A 22,434-nucleotide genomic window follows, 5' to 3' on the forward strand; every position below is an offset into this window, starting at 1 on the left:
TTAATGTCAAATATTTGACATTTTTAATGTGAATGTGGTTGATATTGTGTTATTATTACAATACTTCCTGTGTGAAATAATTGCAATTGTCGTTTTTAAATTAAACATATTTGAAATGCCTTCCAAGCAGAGAAAAATAGCTATGATGGGTTACCGATCTGTTGGTAAAGTAACATTAGTATTATCAATTTGCGTCTAATTTATCATTTGTGACGTTCTTTTAATAAGACTTATTTGCAGGTAAATCTTCTCTTATTATTCAATTTGTCGAGGGACAGTTCGTTGACTCTTATGACCCTACCATTGAGAACAGTATGTAATATTTTATTTGACTAAATCTTCAATTATTTGTAACAACTATGTATTAATGTGTTTTATTTTTATTTTAGCGTTTACAAAGTTTATTCGGCTAAATTCAACAGAGTATGAAGTTAAATTAGTAGACACAGCTGGTCAAGATGAATATAGTATTTTCCCTTTGCAATACAGTATGGACTTCCATGGCTATGTTTTGGTATACTCCATCACCTCCAGCAAGAGTTTTCAAATAGTGCAAATAATTTATGACAAGTTACTTGACATGGTTGGAAAAATACAGTAAGTATGACATGACAACAAAATTTAGTATAGTTTGTTTTATGTGCAACCAGGGGTTGATTGTATACAATCTGGCTTGATGATGATTGAATACATTGAAATAAAACACCAGTTCATTAGCATTTATATAATAAGTTTGTTAGAAATTTAGGATTCTTAAGAGATTTCTGACAAACTCTTTTATTATTAAGTTACATGAACTATTTTTGTAAATTTTAGTGTACCTATAGTATTAGTTGGAAATAAAACAGATCTACACTTAGAAAGAAAGATAAGTACAGAAGAGGGGAAAAGACTTGCAGAAAAATGGAAAGCAGCATTTGTTGAAACAAGTGCAAAACGAAATGAGGTAATATGAATATATGAAAATTTTGAAATAATAATGAAAGTTGAATATTAATGATTTTTTTTTTCTTTTCAGTCAGTAACTGATATGTTCCATGCAATGTTATCAGAAATAGAAAGATCTGATGGACATATACAAGAAAAGAATGGGTGTATTATATCTTAATGAAATTTTTATGCTTACAAACTGTGCTTCTACTTAAGTAAAAGTGATTTAAACATATTTAAGTTTGTGCACGGCTGTTGTGGTTGCAAGTGAAATGTTTCTAGAAAACTTTATGGTACCTTCAAATGAATGACGATAATATTATTGTTTGATTTGTTAATTTATGTAAGGTTTGATTTAAGATGAATGTAAGGGGTTTTAATGGTTTGATTTTCAAACAATTTTCTTTTGAAACACTTTTTTTACAACTTTACTCGCTTTTATTCTTGTTTTTATATTTCATATTCATGTGATGTTTATTTCTCTACATAGATATTATTGATGTGTTAAATTAAGTGTTCATAATAATTACTAATTTAAAGGTACCATGAGGCTGTATGTGCAATTGTGGAGTAATGTGCTGTATAAAATCATGCAGTGGGTATATGCAATGTTTTTTAAACTGAATAATTTTATCCAGCACAAAATGCAGCTAAATGCAAAATGCTTTAAGAGTGTTAGTCTTAGTATGCCTTGAAAAGGCTTACCTCAGTGGATATTCCACTACTGCACATAATATATTGAGCAATGTACATGTTTAAATTTAATGTTTTAGGATTTATAAATAATTTAATACAGTAAAATAACAGATTCCTTAAAAGAGTAAATGTATCCCTTCTATATACCGGAGATAGAGGTAGATTGTAAAGATCTTGCTAAAGTCTATAAAAATCAAATTAAAAATGCTACTATTAAGAATTTGAAGTACTTATAGTAAATTTCATGGCATTTTTAGGTAGTTACTTTAGTACATTTAGTAAAGAACAAATTCAATTTAGTAATAAATATGCAATAAAATATTTTGTATCATGTATAAATATTTAGAAGCGTTGATACCTAAGCTAGGCATTTAAGATAGTTTGAATTTAAATGCCTCTATGCATTAAGCAAGTGGTCGCGATCACTAATTTTGTATAGAACGAATGGGCATTTGTTGTGTTTAGAGTTCGCGGTTTGATTTGTGTAGCAGACGCAATTTTTTAACATATTAACTCCGTGATCCGAGGCTGCCCGAAATCTATGCAGAATTTGCTTAATGCGTACACGCGCTATGCTAGGTATTCCTAAAAAATCCCTTATTTATATTCTACTAAACCACCAATATTTAGATATGGCAATAATTTTCGATTTTTGGGACCTTATATGATCAATAATCAACAATAAAAGTTGTCATCTCCGTTTACACAAATTGACAAAACATGAGATTATTTTTATACAAATATGCAAAATGAAAGAAATTAAATATTTTGGATTAAATTAGTCATATTTGAATTAAATCGGTCCTTTACATCTTGTTCATTTTATCTCGATTGTCCACTGCCTGTCACTTTTTTATAGAGAGAAATATAACATGGTATTTATGATATATATTTTTGACGGTACAAATTCAGTTAGCATGTGAACAAAAACAAATCATGCAGAAATTTAAAAAATGAGATTTACCATACATCGCTTTCTTGTACTATGACTTAATGTTGATTGTTACTAAAATAATCTTGTTGGAAGATATAGAATATCATACAAAAAAAGAAAAAAATATATATCATATATCAGGTTGAAATAAATCTAAGAAACTATAAACTTGTGAATTCTTCAAAATTTAACTAGCTGTGATTTGGATGTAATATGTTTAAATTCGTTCTTGGGTAGATATAGTTTTCAGAAATTAAATCACAAAATGAAAATATGGATATATAGAAGTTTTATATTTATGTAATACAATTAAAAAATAAACTAGGCTTACAAGTACGACGTTTTTTAATTTCTACCCCTTATATTAAATTTAAATTACCTAATTAGACAGAGAAGAGTATTTCAATTCATATCAGTTGTCTTTTCTCTATCCCTTCCTGTTCTAATAAGGAAGAGCCGAGAATTGGGTTGCTGGAATCTGTTAGATGAAAAGCAGAAATACTTGCATAAGGATGCAGGATTCACCGAGGTGGGGTATAATCGATAAAGCAGACCTTTTGGGCAACAGACAGAATTGTGGACACTGCCTTTGTTGAAATCTTCAGTAGGTAAATGCTTCATGACTATTTTTATAATTTGTTCTTACCCAATGATTTTTTGCTTAAAGTAATGAGTAACTTGCTTTAAGTTCGAGGTCAGGGATACTTTTAGAAATCTTCATAAAGTCTAAAGCTGAAACAATTGATTAAATATTATTCATAATAAAGCTCCTGTGGTTGATTTTCCAGAACATTTAAGTAGTTTTGTTTCACTAAAATGTATAAAAAGAACGAGGAACGGCGTTTGAAATATTTGATGAACTAAGATGATTTCGGAACGTTAATTTCAACGTCACAATGACAGTTAATTGTTGTCAACAACAAGTTTTATTGTGAAGATGGCGACGACCGGAGTTGGTTTTCGTTGGCTAGATATATTAGAAAAGGAGTTTGATAAAGCATGTGTCGAACTAGATACTTCTATATGTAAGTATGATATTTTTGTATATAACAAATAATTCCATCGTATCCAAAGATACAATCTTCAATCACATAACATTGACGTCGCATGCATTGCAGTTTTTCTTTATTTTCAACTTGTTTTTCACATTTAATTGATATTCTACCATTTTAAAAAGGAGGATATAGTCCAAAATAGTTGCATTAATGTTATCTGAAAATATGTGAATAGTATCATCTGGCAATTTGTGGCATTTGTACAGGAAATTTATTAAGAACATTGCACGTTTCAGCGGACTTAGAAACGGAAGATCCTGATGTGGTATTCTCCGCGCGTCAGAAGATTGCAACCCTCAGCTCGTGCTTTGCTCAACTTACTCACAAAGCCCTCACTATATTTCAGAACAGTGCCAAGCTAGAGGTAAGTCCAAACGAATAGTTAAGTTATTATTTTGTGGGCACATTAATGGTCAAGAATTTTCGTTTCTTGCATTCAGAACAAGCATAATTATCTTTACAAATGGAATCAATCTGGAAATTATTAAAACTAGAGGTAGTAAAACTTTGTTTGATCATTATTTACTTTGTGCAAAGCCTAATGTTATGTTAGTTAAAATTCTTATTGGATTTTTCCCATAATCCTAAGATTTTTTCAACTTTCTGTAAATTATGTGGTGGTGTGTTTTACAGAATTGAAAGTACATCCAGGTATTCTCAAATTTTCCAAGTGATGTGTGTGTTAAATATTATTCTGTGAGTTAAATAGTAGAGAACCTGTTTGTCACTTGATTTTATCCAAAAGAAATATTCCTTGAATGGAAACCACTGTTTTTTTATGTAGTTGTAATTTTAATGCTTTGGTTTTCTTTAAGAAGAATTTATCTTTTCTTATGCATTATTTATTTATGTATTTATTTTTGCACATATCATACAACAATGCTTAAATTAAGTAATATTAGATTTGCCCAGGGACAGTCTTATAGCTAAGAGCGATTTCTTCCAGGCAACCCAGTTCAGGCAATATCTTATTAAATTCTTATTTATATATTCATATCAGATATTTTAAATAGTACAATTATAAATGAAAAGGATTTTATTATTTATGTGTTAATCTTTGGAAGTAGTGCACAGTCTATAGTTTTTTATAACTATTATAGACATTCAGTTGTAACTAATTTTTTGACACAATTTGGTTAAAAGGTATGATATTATGTCACTACTGTAAAAGAAACAGGCCTGTCTTATAGGTTGCTTTGTTTAATTCTTAAATATAAAAACTAAGCTATAAAAATTTAAAATAATGAAAATTTTAATTAATTGATATGACTGTGAAATAAAACATCCATATGGTATTATATAGATATTATTATTAAAATAATATAATAAAAGCTAAAATTAAATTTAAGACAAAGATTTGCTCTTCAAGCTAGGGCCACGGTCGTAAGGATCTTTGCGCAGATGTCTCCGATGTGGCCGCCTGGCAGCTATGCTTGTCTCAAGTGGGTTCTTTAAAATAATTTTGTCTTCATTCATCATATCGCTGCCTCCACCTTCATCGAAAAGGTTATTGTATTGGTCGCTATCCTCCCAATCATCATCTTCATCTGATACCTCTTCATTTCTGCAAAATAAAGTTTATTTGTATTGTTTTCTTTCAAAAGTTGTAGCTTTCACTGTAACATATCTTTTTAAACATTGGTTACTATAAGATTCAATCTGTGAGATTTCTTTATGATTTTTTTTTGTTTTAATTTAAATTAAGTTGTGGTTTACCTGATAGCATTTAGGTGTAGAAGCAATCGGTCGGCTTCTTCTTTAACCTCTGACGTGGGGGGTGTGGGCTCATTGTTCTCGAAGCCGAGCTGCCTCTCCAAGCGTTGCAGCGCCGCGTCTGCTCTGTTCGTCAGCCCGACGAATTTTTCCGTCAGCTGTTGCAGTTCGTTCTCTTTCAACGTCGTATGCGACGCATTTCGGAATAAGGTCTCTAATCGACGACAGTTTGAATCCGTCTGAAAATACAAAAGAATGTTATTTTAGTGATTACTTCTTGGTCGCTTTTATTATGTTTTGATCCATCTACTTGTTAATTACTGCGTTTGTGTACCTGTGTTTGCCGACCGTTGTTAAGGAGCTTCATAATCCTGTTGTCGTGGTTTCGCATGGTTACCTGGATGTTCTGCAGCTCGTGGAATGTAGCTGCGGTTCTGTACATTAATTTGGTTTTTTGAGTTAATGGTTTATGTCTTGTTTCTATTAATTTCGTTTCTTTTACTGCATTGTTTTTGTCGCAACAATACGACGACTAAATTAAACTTTTATAGTAGAATTGCATTACTACGAGCTTCATCCCAAAACCATAAAATTCTAATTAAAGATACGTACTTGTTGATGAGTGAATCGATGAGTTTGTCCAAGACGTCTGCGACGTGCGTGGGGTCATCTAGCTGCACACGCTGACATGAGTCTACGAAGCGCTTTTGTTCATCTAATAATTCCTGCATCTGTAAGAAAAATAACGAAATGGAATGATAGTAACTAATGGTTTTCATTATTATTATAAAGTACAGGTGTAGCTTACTGGGATTGGACATTCGTCCATCAAATCTGTGCCGCGTTGTGCATGGTTCAACACATTACATAAAATATATACGATTGCAGGCTAAATACCCTGAGTTATTGTTTTCAATATCCTTATGAAATTGATACAAAAATCTTCGTAGTTTTCTCTAAATAGTAAATATTTACCTTCAAATCGATCTTATATGAGTTATCGTGCAGTCGCCGAGAAAAGGCTGCCTCCAAATCAGCTGACGAGAGCCTAGCGTCACGCTGTCGTCTCGCTAGGGCGCGTAGACCGTCGGCGAGCTCGCGTCGCGTCACGTTCACCAGGGCTAGGCCGTCCCTCATCAAAGACTCAAGCACTATACCGCGGTGCCAAGTCTCTGCGTATGCACCGCTCACCTACAAAGCAATAAACCAATAAGATGTTATTTTTATTCTGGTTTTGGTTATAAGGAAAAAGTAAAAGAAATAACTCCAAATATGTTATGTTTTAGTCATTAGTATGTTATAACATATTTAATATAATCGTTAAATTAATCATAAAGCATAATTCTATTTTGAGTAAGTAAACATGAATGAACGGATTAAATCACCGGCCACCTCTCTGGGTCACGGACAGGGTTTTAATGTAATTATGTACATTATGTAAGGACATGACAAGTCATAAAAATAAGTACTCAGCAAAGAATTACGTTGGTAATCAATTGTATGAAGGAATTCTTAACTCGGTGCACATTGTAATAGCGCCCTTAATTTGATGCAGACAGTAGTAAATACCAATGTTAGAGTGTTAACTGACAGTTAAATGCTTGTCACACTTTGTCAATTGATACAATGAGCTGTTTAACTAATACATACCTTTTCTAATAGATGAGCGTGGGAATTAATATGATTAGTTAGGTTCTGTGCGATTTCGGCGATTTTAATTTGACTGCGCTCTATTTTCTCGCTGCTCTCCTTAATCGACGCCTGCAATTTGTATTAATAACAATTAGTTCAATAAACAAGTTGAATGTCCTTAATCTAGTTGTAATGGCTGTCATTTTCGTCACAAATTTAAATAGCATAATAGTGCAGACCTGTACTGTAGTCTGTAACATGTGCAGCCGATGCTCGAGCCTCTCCGCCGCCAATTGCGCCCTTTCCAGTCGCAACGTTAGCGTCGTCTCCACGCGGTCTGCGATCAATTGCAAATCAATTAGGAAATCCTCATTCACCATCTCTTCCTAGATGTTATGTTAATCCTTTCCTATTACAGACCGCTTTATCCTATCGCTGGCAATTGATTGTACGCCGCCCCCTTTTGTCTAATTGTAAATGATATACGAGATACGTTGCGAAACTTTACACTGCGTCACTAAAATAGGATATGACACAATAATTTCTTACTCATTGTATAAACACTGGAAGTGCCGTTCGTTTGTACGAATTGTACGAGATTTGGGTCAGATAGGGAAGTGCTGATCTTCAGCGTGGATGGAATGTTTGTGTTCAACTTTAACAAACGAACGTACAAGAGATAACACGCTACATGCGGACTTTACAAAACTTTTGGCATCGACCGAAACAGCGAGCTTTTGTAAAATATTATAACATAAAATCATTCCTTATTTTATTACATAGTTTCGATTGTCTACATTATTGTATCAATTTTAGGTTTTGTTAGTATTCATTTCGTTACTGAATCTCTGGAAGTAATTGTTTCTTGTCGCTTGTGTTTAAACAGCATAAATAATGCTCACCCAATTTATCTTGTATGACGTCCAGGCGTCGCGCCTGTTTCACTTGAGCTGCGTTTATTGTATCCAGAAGTCTGAGTCGCTCCTCGATACTCGTTAATACACTGTTCAGATCCTGTAAATTATGTTAGATTAAAGATAATAGTTAAAATGATAGCAATTCTTTAATTAAGATTTATGAATGAACTTGCGCTTAAATTAGGAAGTCTTCTGGGAAAAAAATTTTTTAACTCTAATATTTCTATTCGTGTTTGTAAAATGTATAAACATAATGTTTGAGGTCGTAGGGCAGTGTTAAAACCGCGTGAAATTAGTTAGTCACAGTGTTGTTGCATCTGAAATTTTGTTCCATTATGTCTCATTTGTATGAACTATGGATTGCACTGACGTATTTTACAGCTTGGTTTTCGGGTCATGGATTTAATGTTTTTACTGTGTTTTCCACAGCAACGATATCTATTTTTAAGTTCATCAATTTTACGTATAACAATGTTATTGAGTAATTTAAATAGAATCGGTTTTAAGTAGTTACAGTAGTTTTTAACAATTACAAAAACCACTTACATATATATTGGCGAATTCGGTGGTTAGATACTAAGTTGTGTCAAACTAGCTGTGGAAAACAGTGAGTTTAAGCAATTTACTACTTCAAATTACCAACTTTTTGATAATATGATAGAGGTGCTTCATTATTAGGTTTCTTTCTGTATTTGTAGTACCTGAGTGTTGTATGAGTTCTGCGCGTACAAGCGCATCTGGTGCGGCTCGGAGGGCGAGGCGCGCGCCACGCTGAGGCACGCTAGCGCCGCCACGGCCGCTCTTAACATCGCCCCGTCTGAAATGTTCATTTTATTGCAATCAGTAGCTAATACCTTACCGTTTATGATCACTTAAGAAAACTATAATATATAGTTTATATTTCGAATGCTGTTTATCTTTTCGTTCGCTTTCTAACTCAACGTTAGTATATTAGTAACGCTTTCGGTTTTCCTTACTTTCATTCCTATTATCCTTTTGACCGCTTCAAATGTTGAAGTCTTTTCACTCTTTTCTTAGTGCTTGCCTGTTTTACGTTTTTAGTTGTAACATGCGTTGATAATTCAGTCAATTGGCTCATTTGCTTAGAATAGATCACAAAACATCAGAATTTACTTCACATTTGCTTTTAATTTCATGTAAAAAAAGTTTATTTTGGTCACTATAGTGATGAAATGAGTGATTGCATTAACATATTAGTGCGTAGTTCAACAGTTGTTAGTGCATAACGACATTTTGTAAACACGCTTCCTTCGCAGTTTTGGCAACGATTCAAAATTGTCCTTTGTTGACTCCAAAGGATTTATGTGAAATGACTCTGAGACAATGTGTAACTACAGTTTATGAGCATTTTAACTCTTACTTAGGTTTTAACGTGCAGGGAAATTATTTGTCATAGTTTATAGTTTTAATATGTTCTCAAAATTTTTAAAAGAACGGAAAAGAGTATGTTTTCAAGAAAATGGTTAAGGAAAGAAATGAAAATACAATAATATAACGTTTTCTCGTATTGTAACAAGCCGAGGTGCACATAAAATGCATCGTGCGAGACATTTCTCAGGCTGCGAACGACCGCTTATTTCTAGATAGTCTAACCGCAGATATAAATTTAAACATCCTCATGTGTATCTGGCACGGAGATGGCCCACTTATTCAAATGTTCTGATTGAGTCACCAGTAATAACGTTCGATCCCGTCCCCGTTTTGTGGATCAATTAAATACAGTAATTTGCATGATGAATGAGATTCATACAAAAACTAAATTATAAGGCTAGGGTAAAGTTTTTAAATCATAGTTTTTAATATTACCAGTAAATTAATTTAACTTCTATCATAAATAAATATTGCAATTTGAACAAAAATAAAAGACGTGTTATTTATGTCTTGAACTAAATATAATATGACAGTGCAAATCGCAAGGAACTCAAAGGTGAACGCGAACAATGAACCGCGGCGCGGCGCGGCGTAATCAAGGGCTAGGGCAGGAAGACTGCACAATTACAGCGCGACCGCGCCGCAGACCACACGACACTCGCCGCTCGCCGCTCGCCACTTTGCGGTTCACATCTACCCTTTACCCATCATTGTCAATATCTTGAAATCATAATTATACTCGGAATTAAAAGTTCCATTTCCGTCTTTTTTAATTCTATCAAAACAGTTCAAGATGAAAGTTAACCTACTAATGATACGTTCCTAACGATGTGTAATGTTGCATTTAAAAAAGTAAAAAACGAAATGGCAGATAAACCAAAAGCAACAACGTGTGTGCAACCGACAGGTCAAGTAATTAACCAAGAACGATGATGGATGAATATGAATATATGACAGCAATTAATTAAAGGGAAAACGAAAACGCCGACCATTTATTTCTTCGACGTTAAGCCAAACATCGAGATACCATTCTGACTTTGGAAATAACACATCGACGAGAAAATTTAAATTACGATCTTATTAGCACTTCTCTTTTATGTCTTAAATTATCGTGTTTAAGATTGTTTGAGCCTTTTGTTTACGTACAGATTTAATTAAAAACGAAACTTTTCAGGTTAAAGATTTCGTCAAAGTTAAAGATATTCTCTTAACGTATCATGGATATTGGATTTACACAGAGGTTTTCAAACTGGGTCACTTCAGCTCGCAGTCGCAGTGTCTTCGATCACCAAATATTTAACTATCTCTATAAAGCGTTTACGAGTCTCCTCTAGACATCAATAGAGTCCCGGAAGGAAAACAAGCCTTTATCTCGATCACAGGCCGTCTGCGTGGGGCGCGGGCGGTGCGCGTGTCGATACGCATTGTTTATTCCGTCGTCGATGCGATGTACGGCAGGTGTGCTCGTCCCGCTCTTTGCATCTATTTATTTGCATTCCTGCGCAATTCTCTGACTCCGCCTCGTGGGATTATGATTTTCAACGCACGCTTACACGCTACCCCGGGGTCAACTAATCGTCCGCCCCGAGATGCCTCGTTGTGTAATCCTCCTGCCGGCTCGCATTGTCACGGCTGTCACGCTCCTCGATTACATCTTTTGTAGACATCTCCGGACTTGTTTCTCGATCATTGAACGTGTGAACGGTTTAAACGGCGTCTGGAGGAGGCGGGCTAAAAGTAGCCCTGTCTGTTAATGTTTCTTTTATATTAAAGGTATACCCAGAGTGTATTTTCGGTTTGCGGTATCGGCTGCCGTCACGTAGTCGTACTGATTTCGGTAACCAACGCGATTCGTCACGGCCCGACCCCGTGCCTTCAGATGCGTATCACTCTTAATTGAACTTCGATTACATCGACGCTTTTACACGTGTCGTGTCAGATTTAGTAACTTGATAGACGACAGCTAAACAATCTGTTGAATTTTTAATGTCGTCTTGATAATTTAGTCTGATGGAGATTTATATTTATTCGGGCTATTTAAAAAGTTTACGACCGATGAACAACACTTCAATTCAGTTTCTGTTCATTCGTTTTGTTAAGACTCGTGAGATATGTCACAGAATCGCGTAGTTACATTGTTAAGTGAAATTTAACGTTTGTAGACTCTTATTACTTTTTTGTTCTTATTTTATGCCTGGAAGCAATCAAATATTCAGAAAGGGAAAGGAATGTTCATATTGGGAGCACATCGACCTCACTGCACTTGAAACTTGCAAGGCGAGTCTGGCCTGGGTGCGGTTTTTTACGAAAGAAAAAGTTAAAATGATATTGGCATGTTTTGAATTTTCGTTGTTGTCCTCACAATTAAAAAAATCTTAAGTGTCGAGTTAACGCACATTTCCTGATGGTAATATAATTTATTAATGTTTGTAGATAGTGAAATTGCTGGACGGAAGTGTAATGCAATTTACAGTCGAGTTGTCAAAGTTCAGTGGAACTGGCAGCAAGCCAATGCGGCTACAGACCACTTCCAGGTGCTAAAGCATTTCGATTGCCTTTTATTGGAACATCGGTTTACATTACGATTTAATTAGTAGCAAAGGATGAAGCGTCTACATGCTTATTACTAGAAGCTGTAAATACTTTGACATTTCCTACAGAAATGAGATATTATTAAAAATCAAGACAATTTATAGGTATTATTAGTGTTAGTAGGTATTCAGATTATTTAGGTCGTGTTTAACGTAACGAATTGTTTTTTCTTGTCTAATACATATATTCCTAATGTCACGTCCGCTTTGTTTGTGTAGCCTCACCTCCCCTGTCCGACTCGATGCTCAAGCAATTTATTTTCTACTTTGCGGACGTTTGGTCGCGGCGCGAGCGGTGAAAATTAATCTGAGTTTTTCTTGTCGAGTCATGCGGCTTCCGTTGTTAAATAAAAATGTAGGAACGGAAGATGGTTGAATGTTCTTTTTTCCTTTTGTGTATTTAACTACACGATACGTCAGACGGCTACAAAAGCGATCATTCGATGCCACAACGGATCTTTGACATTGTGTTCGTCCATTGGCTATCTACATATTTTTAGTGACGAAACATTTTGTGTACAATGTATTCAATTTAAACGAATGTTGCATACATTCAATCGTTAAAAGATTATTGACGGACGCCATAGACTATTATGAATTTATTGTTGCTAGTGATTACTGGTGATGCTCGGCCGAACCAATATTTGTTGCGCATTCAACGTTCCCTATCTAGAGACGGCACTAAACTTATATGAATGATGTCGAGTATTATGTAACGCACACAGTCAGGACGCGGTAATCCGCGGAGAGCCCAACCCACCGCTCTACTGACCGAAGATGTAATAAAGATAAATAGCCGATTAAGTCGCACGGCCATATGTAAGTCCTCCGAGTCTAGCATTAACATCATAATAGTGTTCTTAGCTACGTCGTTGACTATCAATGATTCAGAAGGGGGTCAATGTGCCGCGTCTGCGGTTCTGAGGATTTGTATAACGTGGATTAATTGATTGAAAGTAATTTAACGTAACGCTTCCGACATCGTTCAATTACCGCACTCACTCAAAGGACTGCACATGAAGAGCGGCTCAGTTATCTCTGCTATAATTAGGGCGTACGTAAATTAGTGTTCCGTAACACGGCAGTAGATAGTATTCCGTTGTTTCAACGTGTTTGTTTGCAGTTACAGCGTAATCATCTTTTTGTGTACTTGTAGTGTCGACGGAGGTTACCTCTTTTACGCATACTCTTCGCAAAATATAGTCGCTCTGTAATCGGCGCTTTCTATCAACTCGTGAGTCAGCATTACAAATATTTTATAATTGATGTCGCATTCTTAATGCAACTTTAACACGATATTTTAACTAGATAATTATAGCTTTCGGCCACGAACTTTATTTTTATCGCCTACTGCTAATTAACGTTCATCTAAGGGCGGTTTTAAAAAGCTCTTTAGAGCACGATCTGTCACCGTTGCCTAACTATAAGATGAAACGCCTGACATATATGTTAGCAGACCCACTATCAGGCTTGTCGTACTAATGATGACTTATAATAATGTGAATTAAAAATGGAGTTGTAGCTATATATGGTTCGTTTGCTTGTAGCATAGCTATTCAAAAGTGTGCTGATATAATAAAGATAGCGAGGATTGTTCCTGGATGCCGTTATCAGCTCGCGTAAGGTCGTGTCACCTTTCGTCCTCCTTTCGCATCTCGCGAAGTTGAATCACCGTTCAAATGTAAATTGACGCAAATCAGGTTCTTATCAGTTGTCCGATCACGTTTCACTTGCAACAGTCTATTCAATAATGTACGGTGCGGTTGACATTGCGAATATGCAATGGGCGGTGAAAAATGGTCGTTCGAAATTTGAAACTATAGGCGTGACTCAATGTGAATACAATGAGATAACTGCGCACATTCGAGCGGCAAACTTTTAATAATAATTTTGTATTGTAGTGAAATATAATGACACATAGTCTTATGACTCACACAAGGTGCCCGGCTACCTGCTTAAATATATGTTGATATTAAAATACAAGAAGATTTTTTTTACAGTTCTGCAACATTTTAACTTCTCTATATTTATATGTTTGACTTGAAATTGAAATACAGGTGTCTGTTACTTATTATTCACCCATCTAATAAAATGAATTAGATGACTCATTTTTTTTTAATCAAGGAATTTTAATAGTGTTGCGTTTTTAAAAGGATTCGTTTTATTTATAGATATGTGACAAACACGGTAGTGAATGCACTACCGTGTTTGTTTTAAACATATCCAAACATTAAATAAACATCATTAATGAATTGTGGCAGTTATAAGATTAATATTTTTTACGTGTTTCTAAACGCGGTTTCGAAAGTTAAATCGAAAGATATTTTACATTTGTTGAAGCAATTTTACAACTTTACCTCAAACTTCAACTCTCATGTTCCACTTATATGACTATATGTAAAATGAGTGTATAGAGTAGTTTAATTTATGCAATAGTTTTATTTGTATCAATAATAATAGTTCGATTAAATTATGATCGAAGTAGATATAGAAGCGGGTATGAATTACATCAGGTATGTAAGTGGGTTACGGCGAGTGGTAGACGGCGCGGCGGCCACCGCCCGCGCAGTCGCCCAGCCCTCGATGCGACCCGCAAGGAATTTAACGCATCTGGCTGACACATAACTATAAATATATTTTATTATGATGCCAAAAGACGACCTAGTAACCCTTTAATAGAAAAGCTAGTTACGTTGCTGGTGTCATTGTTAGCATCGAAAAAGCATTTTTAAGCTCCAATTGTGTTTTAATGAAAGATTCTACAAGTTTGAAGTTTCTAATTTTATAAAATCTAAGAAATTTCTATAATTTTGCAAGTGAGGTAAGGTGGTCCTAAATGCATGTTTGAGTGCAGGAGTTAACAAATCTTACTTTCTTCATATCGAAATATATAGAAGAAAGAAACAATTAAACAAACAAATGTAGTTACTGAATAATATATCTGAAAAATAGTGTAAACAACTATTCAGTTTCACCAACATCATGTTTCTTTCTCGCCTCTTCATTTGGAAAGCTAATAATTCGTTAACTGTACTTAAGTACTTGTGCGATAACTCTTTTCACTTGTCCGTATAGGGAGCGAGCTGACGTTTAGTACCCGGTGGCAAAACAAAGGCGATTGTCTAATGGACATGTGTTAGACGAACCTCTAAAAAGCCTCTTTGAAAGTTGTTAAGGGCCGTGTAAAGCGCAGTTATTTTGAGAGTCGTTACTGTGATTAGATTTAGGGTATCTTTAAAAAATATAGTCAGTCGTTTTATGTACGTTTTATTTTTAAGTGTAATAGATTTTAAAGAAAGTTTGGTATTTTTGCAATTGAGAATATAAAATTTATTTATGATTTTTGTCGACTTTGGAATTCTAAATAAAACGGTTGATCTTTTAAATAGAAAAAAATATAGTTTTTGCCTCTTTTAGTTTAAAAAAGCATCTCATGACTAATTTAATCAAAAATTCTATGCAAAATCTTTAATTACATTTGATGACTGCAGTAAATATCCGCATTCAAAAGTGAAATGTACATTTTTTTGTACTTGTTTTAATTTTCTGTTGTAATACAAAAAGCATTTTAAATGTTGTTACAGCCATTGTATCTATTTTGAGTCTAATAAAAATAACAGGCCACCGAACTGTTACACTGCTGTAACAGATTGTCTTTAAATACTTTTGAATTACAATTACGAAGAATTACAAAAAGAAATAAAATAGGATTTAGAACATTATTAGTATCAAAATGCGCTTCCCATTTGCTAAATGCCGATTGTTTTAAATTACAGTATGAATAAAATCAACTATCGTTAATATCACTGTATTGATAGCTTTTAATATATCCTGTAATTTTCCGATATTTTTTAAGGATATATCTATCCTTATGTCCTATTTAATATTCTTAGTAATTTTTTCTTGCTAACCGTCTCAGTTGCGAAGTGAAATTGTTTCAACTTTGTAATAAAAATTGAAAGCATCAACAACATTGTTGTTGAAAGATTAGGCGCTAAATATTTTTATTGAAGTCTCAGACTATGTTTATGATCCGAGGTGATTTTAGATTTACGATCCCTCGCGTTTTAACTTTTTAAACCTTTTGTTCGGAATAAATTGAGGCCCGAGTATGATTATAATTTTCAGAATTGATTTTATTAGTCTGAGTGGCCGCATAAAATACAGAATGCATCCGTTTTAGTTTAGGGTTTTATATCGTCTTTGAGACCACCTCTGAAATAACCCTTTTAGACGCTCAATTATATCGTTTTTTTTTTTGTTATTGCGTGACTTTCACTATTAAGTATTACCGACACGTAATTTATGCTGTGATAAAATGAGTATTTTTTTATAATTATATAGTTTACAGTCCACGTCAACCACAACACACGAGATTTGACTAAACACCAAAATAATAATTGGACTAAAAGTTTTAATGGACACCAAAAACGACCATAAGTTGCGTAAGCGGCGCCGCGGGCTTATATGTTATTACTTAATATTAGACCTATTAACGTTATAATCATCTTTAGATTGTTTAATATTCAAAAATATGATAAATGGTTGTTTAATAACATAATCTTCTAACATTTTCGATTAAGCTGTAAATATAATCGATAAAATTGTATAGTAAACGTTACAAACAGTGATTAATATTAATTTTGATTAGTCTAAAACGCTGTTGCCCACCGAAACCGGTATGAAAAGTAACCGCGCACGTGTGGAGACGATGACAAAATAAATACGATGGTGGCGTAGTTTATCTCGTTATCAAATGGTTTGAAACGCGGCTTAGCGTCCCGGAGAACGACCGCTTTGAATTGTGCAATGTTGGGAGTGCATATCTGAGCCGTGCCTGCTGCAATCTGACGTCGCGCACGCCGCTACCAGCCCTCTAATCCAATAACTATCTGTCCTACAATACATATTAGTTTAATTCGCTCGTGCCCGTTTTGTCTTGTCTCGATACTTTTTAAACTGATACATTCCTAAGAGTAGCATCATCGCATGCGCTGTGCACGCATTCGCTGACGTTGTACCGCCGACGGCAGTTTTCGTAATTTCGCGATAAATCAGGTTCCACTTAATGTCGCGGTTGATTTCAAATATGAGTGATGTCATTATTTACTCTTTGAGCGAGGTAATAGTGTCGGCATAGAAAGGAGACTGAATCATAGAATAAGTTTGGAGCCGCGAGTGTGTCGGGAGGTCAACACTCGTCAAGGGTTCAACGTCTCCGTCACTAAATGTTTCCTGCTACTAGAATACCTTTTAAACAATAAACCATAAAAGATAATACAAAAAGACGATGATGTATTCCAAAATTTAAGTGGCACGAATTCCGACAGGACATAAGCTCTTTGGAATGCTTGGTATTTTAAAATACATCTAATTTCGAGAATCGTTATCTCGAATTGGGATTGTAAAAGTTGACAGGACATGTATAATATTTAAATGTGTGGCGAAACTAAACCGACCTAAGGTTCTTTTAGCAATTTATTTCTTTTGCTTCTTAATATGGAAACCTGTGTAGTTTTTGAATACATATTACGTTGACCTCATTTATACATATAACTATGCTAAATATCGATAGCAAAAGCCTCTAAAATTGCTTTTACAACTTTTGTTCTCCGCATTTATAACTTTTTTATTATTTGTTAATGTCATTTATTAAACAAAAACAATATCAAGTTTATAGGTACGATGGTAAAATTATTGTATAGAAGATAAAAAATAAGGTTTCCGTATTATTTCCCAATAATTAACGTAAAACATTTTTTTTGTTTAGAAAAAATATTTAAAGTATGCGATCCAGGCAGCTAGATGTAGCGTAGCTTTCCGGCTACGTTATTTATCTCGTACGCAAGCAAACCGGCTCCGCGGTGACATTATCTCAATTACAATATTAGCATGATGATCTGCTTTGAATAAATATTAAGTAACAGATAGTGGACGGAATTTCGCGTTTCAAATGCCGCCTATTTTGATAATAACAGAAGTCTAGAAGGTCATTTTATCATTATTTTTTCTCTGCTAGTGATCTTTTTCCAGACTTTGTAGACTACGAACGTTATTAATTAATTTATAGTTAGTATTTTTATTTATGTCATCAATGTATTGTCAAAAACGTTTTGCAAAGCTCCTTATTATGCTACTGTTACACATGAATAATTTCTATGTAACATAATGTAGACCCAGATTTTACGGCCGGCTAGAGTCAATATGACATTGATAACAATTCATAGCTCTACCCGTTATTGTATTTCAAACTTGTCTTCCATTAAAATTGTATATGTAGAAACCATGTAGTGTGGTTAAATGACATTAGTGTTTTGGCTAACAACATTCAGGAATTGAGGAAATATTGGTTTTAAAATAATTTATTTAAAAGAGACACCGCTTAATAATGAAGAAGTGGTTAAGTGGTACAAATTGGAGGTTCTCATTAAATCAATAAATTAATGATGTCGCGACGCTATCTATTGCCGCCGCGCACTCAATTTGTTACGAAACCTTGATCCGCAGATTGATGATTTCGCCTTCGACTCATGTGTCCAAAACGAGAAGAATAACTCAAAGCAGCAATCGTGTCAACAATTTTTGTACTTAAGGCGTGGGATTGTGCAGTTTTGAAACTTAATTCGTAGTGTTTATCTATAGGTTTGTCTAAACACAATTCGTACCTTCGATTTTCTTGTCCGGTCCGAAGAGGCGGGGTTACGAAATGTTACCACTGCCAATACTTTCTCTCGTCTTGCAAACCGACGTACACAGGAAGTTAAGATAACAATAGACTCTCACGAAACCCTTTAATGTGCCATAGTTTTAATCGATTAGCACCCAGCCATTCCAGTCTCAAATGCAAGATTATCAGCTACTATAAAATTCGTTTGCCAACTGGTTTTGCAACTTCGGGACGTACGTTCGACTAGTTGTGTTCGAGGCTGCGTTGCGGAGGTATTTAAGATACATAGCACACTGTTCATGTAATAGTCAATTCGAATACCAACAAGTGGAAACCACTTTTTTTAACTTCACCATGTCACACACAATAAAATTCCTTGTATGATTTTTACTTCTGTCAATGTCACTTATAACAAGTGATTTCTATTCTACATAAAAAACTCATTCGTATTTAAATTGTTGAATTGACATTGATGTTTGGTATGTTTCGATGGAACCTATAACATACGTTAACAGCATTTCTTATTCATCGACACGGTACGTGATCGACAATCTTGAGAGAGAAGCGTTTTGATGGTTTATACAGCTTAAAATATTTGTCGTGATGTTCGGAGAATTATCTGTCTCGGCGACGATGGCAGACGCACCAGAAGCGGTGTTTGCGGCGAGCAAATACGACGCACTTGTGTCAGACGGGAGCATCACCGGCGACTAGTGTTTGTATACGTTGACATGCATACCTCCAAATTTAAAACAGACCCTTGAAAAGCTTGATATAACAACGCCACAAACAACTCCCGCCATTTTCCCATTTTGGGTTTCATTAGTTTTTTTTTTAACATATTCAAAATTGTTATAAGTTTCTAATCTCATTTGATCTAGTAATTGCCGTAGTATTACAATGGTCAAGTGTAGTACATAGATTCTGAATCGAATTACAAGTCCTACGTAAGTGCAGCAGCGTAGCTGAGAACTGGAAAATAACCCTTACACGCTTATTTACGCACACGTTTAACGAGCGAAGAATTTCTGGTAAAGTAGATTATAGCGAATATGTTTTACAAAAATGTATTGTTTTTCGAATACATTGACATTCAACTACGTATTAATTTCAGAACGCAAGCCTGCGTTTCTGTAGAGGGAAGTAAAGCTTCGAGTCTGTAAGTTATAGGATGCAATTGATTACGAATAGCGGGCGCGCGGTCGTTCCAGCGAATGACTCTAAATAATGCTTGGCGGTTATGCGGCAGTTTACTCTTAACAGATGAATCGAACGTTGGCTTGCGAGGGACTCACTTAGCTGTACCTCGAAGCGAGCTAAGCGCACGGCTAGTACTTGATATTGATCGTAAAATATAACTCATAACGCATGAATTCAATTAATGATTCCGGATACATTAGATTTTTAGTACTGAAGGTTTTCCTTTAACAGTTTCCTTGACCGAATGACATCATCGTGACTGGTAACGAGTGTTTGCTCTCACGGTGCCCTTCACCCAAAAGCTTTTCCCACGTCGTGGCGCAACGGCAGAGCCGCACTTTAACTAGCTTTCAGGACTCGGTGACCAATTATTACAGTCGGTTTATGTTCCCCGATTACGATGTCCAGTGCATCGCGCTTCGCTTTAACGTATGACAGGTCGTTAATGCATCGATTTATGCTTTCAATCGACCGTTCATTCGTCGCCTCCGTGAGGCGCTCTAATCATCGATTATCAACAGGGTCCTTAAAATGCTAATGTAATGCTAACGAGGCGCTCGTTTACAAGGAACCGGGTGTAACCACCTACATAATGTTACTGTTACCTCGTATTATTCATGGGTGTCCTTTGAGCTCCAGCGAGCGACGCGCTAACATTTTTTCAATTCAATATCAGAAGTCTTTTCGTATTCCGAACGCATATGAATCGCTTGTAGGTTTCGAATTTGGCTAAAAACTGGTTGCTATTACACGTATACATATCTCGAGGTATTCTCATTCATAAAGTGTTGACTCTACAAGAATACAGGATCATTATAAGTGATGCACCTATTCAAATATTTACCGACATCGCGCTATGAATGGCAGACTGATGTATTGATAAAAATATGAGGTTCGAGGAACGTCCCTTTTCCGTTCTGACGACTTTATTGCAGACCTTGTATTTAATTACCTACATACCTTGCCTGGTTATCCTTCTTACTCTTATTTTTATTCTACCGCATACATTTGTCGTTTTATTTTTTTTACAAATGTCAATGGGTTCATTAGTATTTTATACAGCATGGACAGATTGATATACGAATTTAATATTAATCCGTTTAAAGAAAATAAAAAATAGGTTGTATTATAAATAGCAATTAAACGTAATTTTCTCCCGGTAAAATACAACTATTCTACATTATGTGTACATTAAATTGTAACAAGTGCGGGTTAATAAATTACCATATAATAAAGACGTTGTCTGAGAATTAAAATTAGTAGCTTTAAACATGAAGCTTTTTGTTTTAAATTCTGTGTGTGATTCTGTCGAATTTTTCTTTTATTCTTAGACACACGACTAATTAAAATCGAACGTAGAATTTTGCGGAATAGAAAACGTGTATTATTACCCAAATTTTGATGTTATCTTAACATTTTACGTGTTTGTAGTACACATTTTCCATATCGTTTAAGTACGAGTAAATAGCCTTACATAAATATTCGCGCTTCGGATGTGCATATTGAGCGATAAGATAATTGACTTACCGTGTTAGCGTTGATCCTGGCAATGGTTTGAGGATTGTTTTTGATCACAAACACTGAACTTTCACTGTGTTATCGCGTGTGGTGCCCGCGAGTCGCTATGTGCGCGCGGAGGTGCGACAGGTGCGCTCGCCGCAGCATCCGCGACGGCTCTGCGTGTTTGTGCTGCGCGCGCGCCGGACTCAGCCACGCCTCTTGCGTACGCGCACCTCCCCTCCTCACTTTCCGCCACTGAAGCCTTTGATTTTCAGAAGTTTTCCAACCTATTGTTTAGTATCTTTCACCTTATTTACTATTTTTAGTTTGGTTTAAGCAACTCTCGCAACGAAAGTTATTATTGACAAGTAACACGTTAGCGTACTAATCGATCTTTGCGGGAAAATAATATCTGACGGACGATTTTTTGTATATGATTGGTATGAATTTAATTTATATATTATTAACATCAAATAATAGTGTTATTATAGTTATTATATTGTACCCCTGTATGGTTATTCTATACCTTTCAATTGCAATTACCTATTTTCACATTCAATCTATGAATGTTACACTATTCACAATGAACTTATTGTATACTGAAGAACAATAAATCAATGTAGGAATATGTGTATTTTATAAATATGAGACATAAGCTGTAAAAGATAAAGTTATTATTTCCATCATTTCCTGTTGACTTTACACGAGCGTAAATTCTTTACTTAATAATTACTTTAGTTAATCAAGTTACGTATTTGACGAGTCCATAACAAGTCCTTTATACATACATATATCAAGGCTAATGTTTTAGATGCACATTCATTTTATTATGTTGAATATCTCCGCGTACTGTTTACAGTCGATAGATTTCTAAGAACACTATCTAAGTAGCGACCGTAAAGTGCGGCATTCACTGCGCGCTGAATCTTATTGAAGCGACCGAGAAAGCACGCTCTTTTCACCATAAATTCTGTAGTGATTTCTACTAATCGATTTCATTGATTGGATGCTTATTTATAAAATATTACCCTCTCTGGCCAGTTTATCGGTATAATGTGATTAGTCGTTATTTTGTATTAAAATTGTTAGTTCTGCTGGATATTTCGATCAGAGAAGGTTTAAACTTAGAAGGTCGTTTCTTAGTGCTCATTAACTTTACTACAAGAAGGTGCATTTTAAAAAGGATCCTACGTTAATTTAGTCGTTT

At 34.9% G+C, this 22,434-nt stretch overlaps 3 protein-coding genes across 4 annotated transcripts in view; 2 read left to right on the forward strand and 1 right to left on the reverse strand.

Annotated features, from left to right (window-relative positions):
- The first annotated feature begins 11 nt into the window (after positions 1 to 11).
- Positions 12 to 2,332, forward strand: LOC106100104 (GTP-binding protein Rheb homolog). The gene is made up of 5 exons (XM_013278839.1): positions 12 to 164; positions 241 to 312; positions 390 to 597; positions 817 to 946; positions 1,019 to 2,332. The coding sequence occupies exons 1-5, from the start codon at positions 116 to 118 to the stop codon at positions 1,106 to 1,108; spliced, it is 549 nt and encodes a 182-aa protein (XP_013134293.1). The 5' UTR covers positions 12 to 115; the 3' UTR covers positions 1,109 to 2,332.
- Positions 2,333 to 3,489: 1,157 nt separating this feature from the next.
- The window catches only part of LOC106100154, a 52,851-nt gene continuing 33,906 nt past the window's right edge, over positions 3,490 to 22,434 (forward strand). For both annotated transcript variants that reach the window (XM_013278902.1, XM_013278903.1), the window contains exons 1-2: positions 3,490 to 3,585; positions 3,852 to 3,979. In XM_013278902.1, coding sequence (XP_013134356.1) covers positions 3,498 to 3,585; positions 3,852 to 3,979 — 216 coding nt within the window. In that variant the 5' untranslated portion in view covers positions 3,490 to 3,497. The remainder of the gene's footprint in view (positions 3,586 to 3,851; positions 3,980 to 22,434) is intronic.
- LOC106100155 lies at positions 4,906 to 21,418 on the reverse strand. Its single transcript, XM_013278904.1, has 10 exons — positions 21,255 to 21,418; positions 8,579 to 8,694; positions 7,863 to 7,974; positions 7,200 to 7,297; positions 6,979 to 7,089; positions 6,304 to 6,519; positions 5,941 to 6,059; positions 5,663 to 5,762; positions 5,332 to 5,567; positions 4,906 to 5,179 (listed from the first exon to the last, which is right to left on the reverse strand). The coding sequence occupies exons 2-10, from the start codon at positions 8,684 to 8,686 to the stop codon at positions 4,960 to 4,962; spliced, it is 1,320 nt and encodes a 439-aa protein (XP_013134358.1). The 5' UTR covers positions 8,687 to 8,694; positions 21,255 to 21,418; the 3' UTR covers positions 4,906 to 4,959.

This window comes from Papilio polytes, unplaced genomic scaffold (genome assembly GCF_000836215.1).
Source record: "Papilio polytes unplaced genomic scaffold, Ppol_1.0 DF824069.1, whole genome shotgun sequence".
Lineage (NCBI taxonomy): Eukaryota > Metazoa > Arthropoda > Insecta > Lepidoptera > Papilionidae > Papilio > Papilio polytes.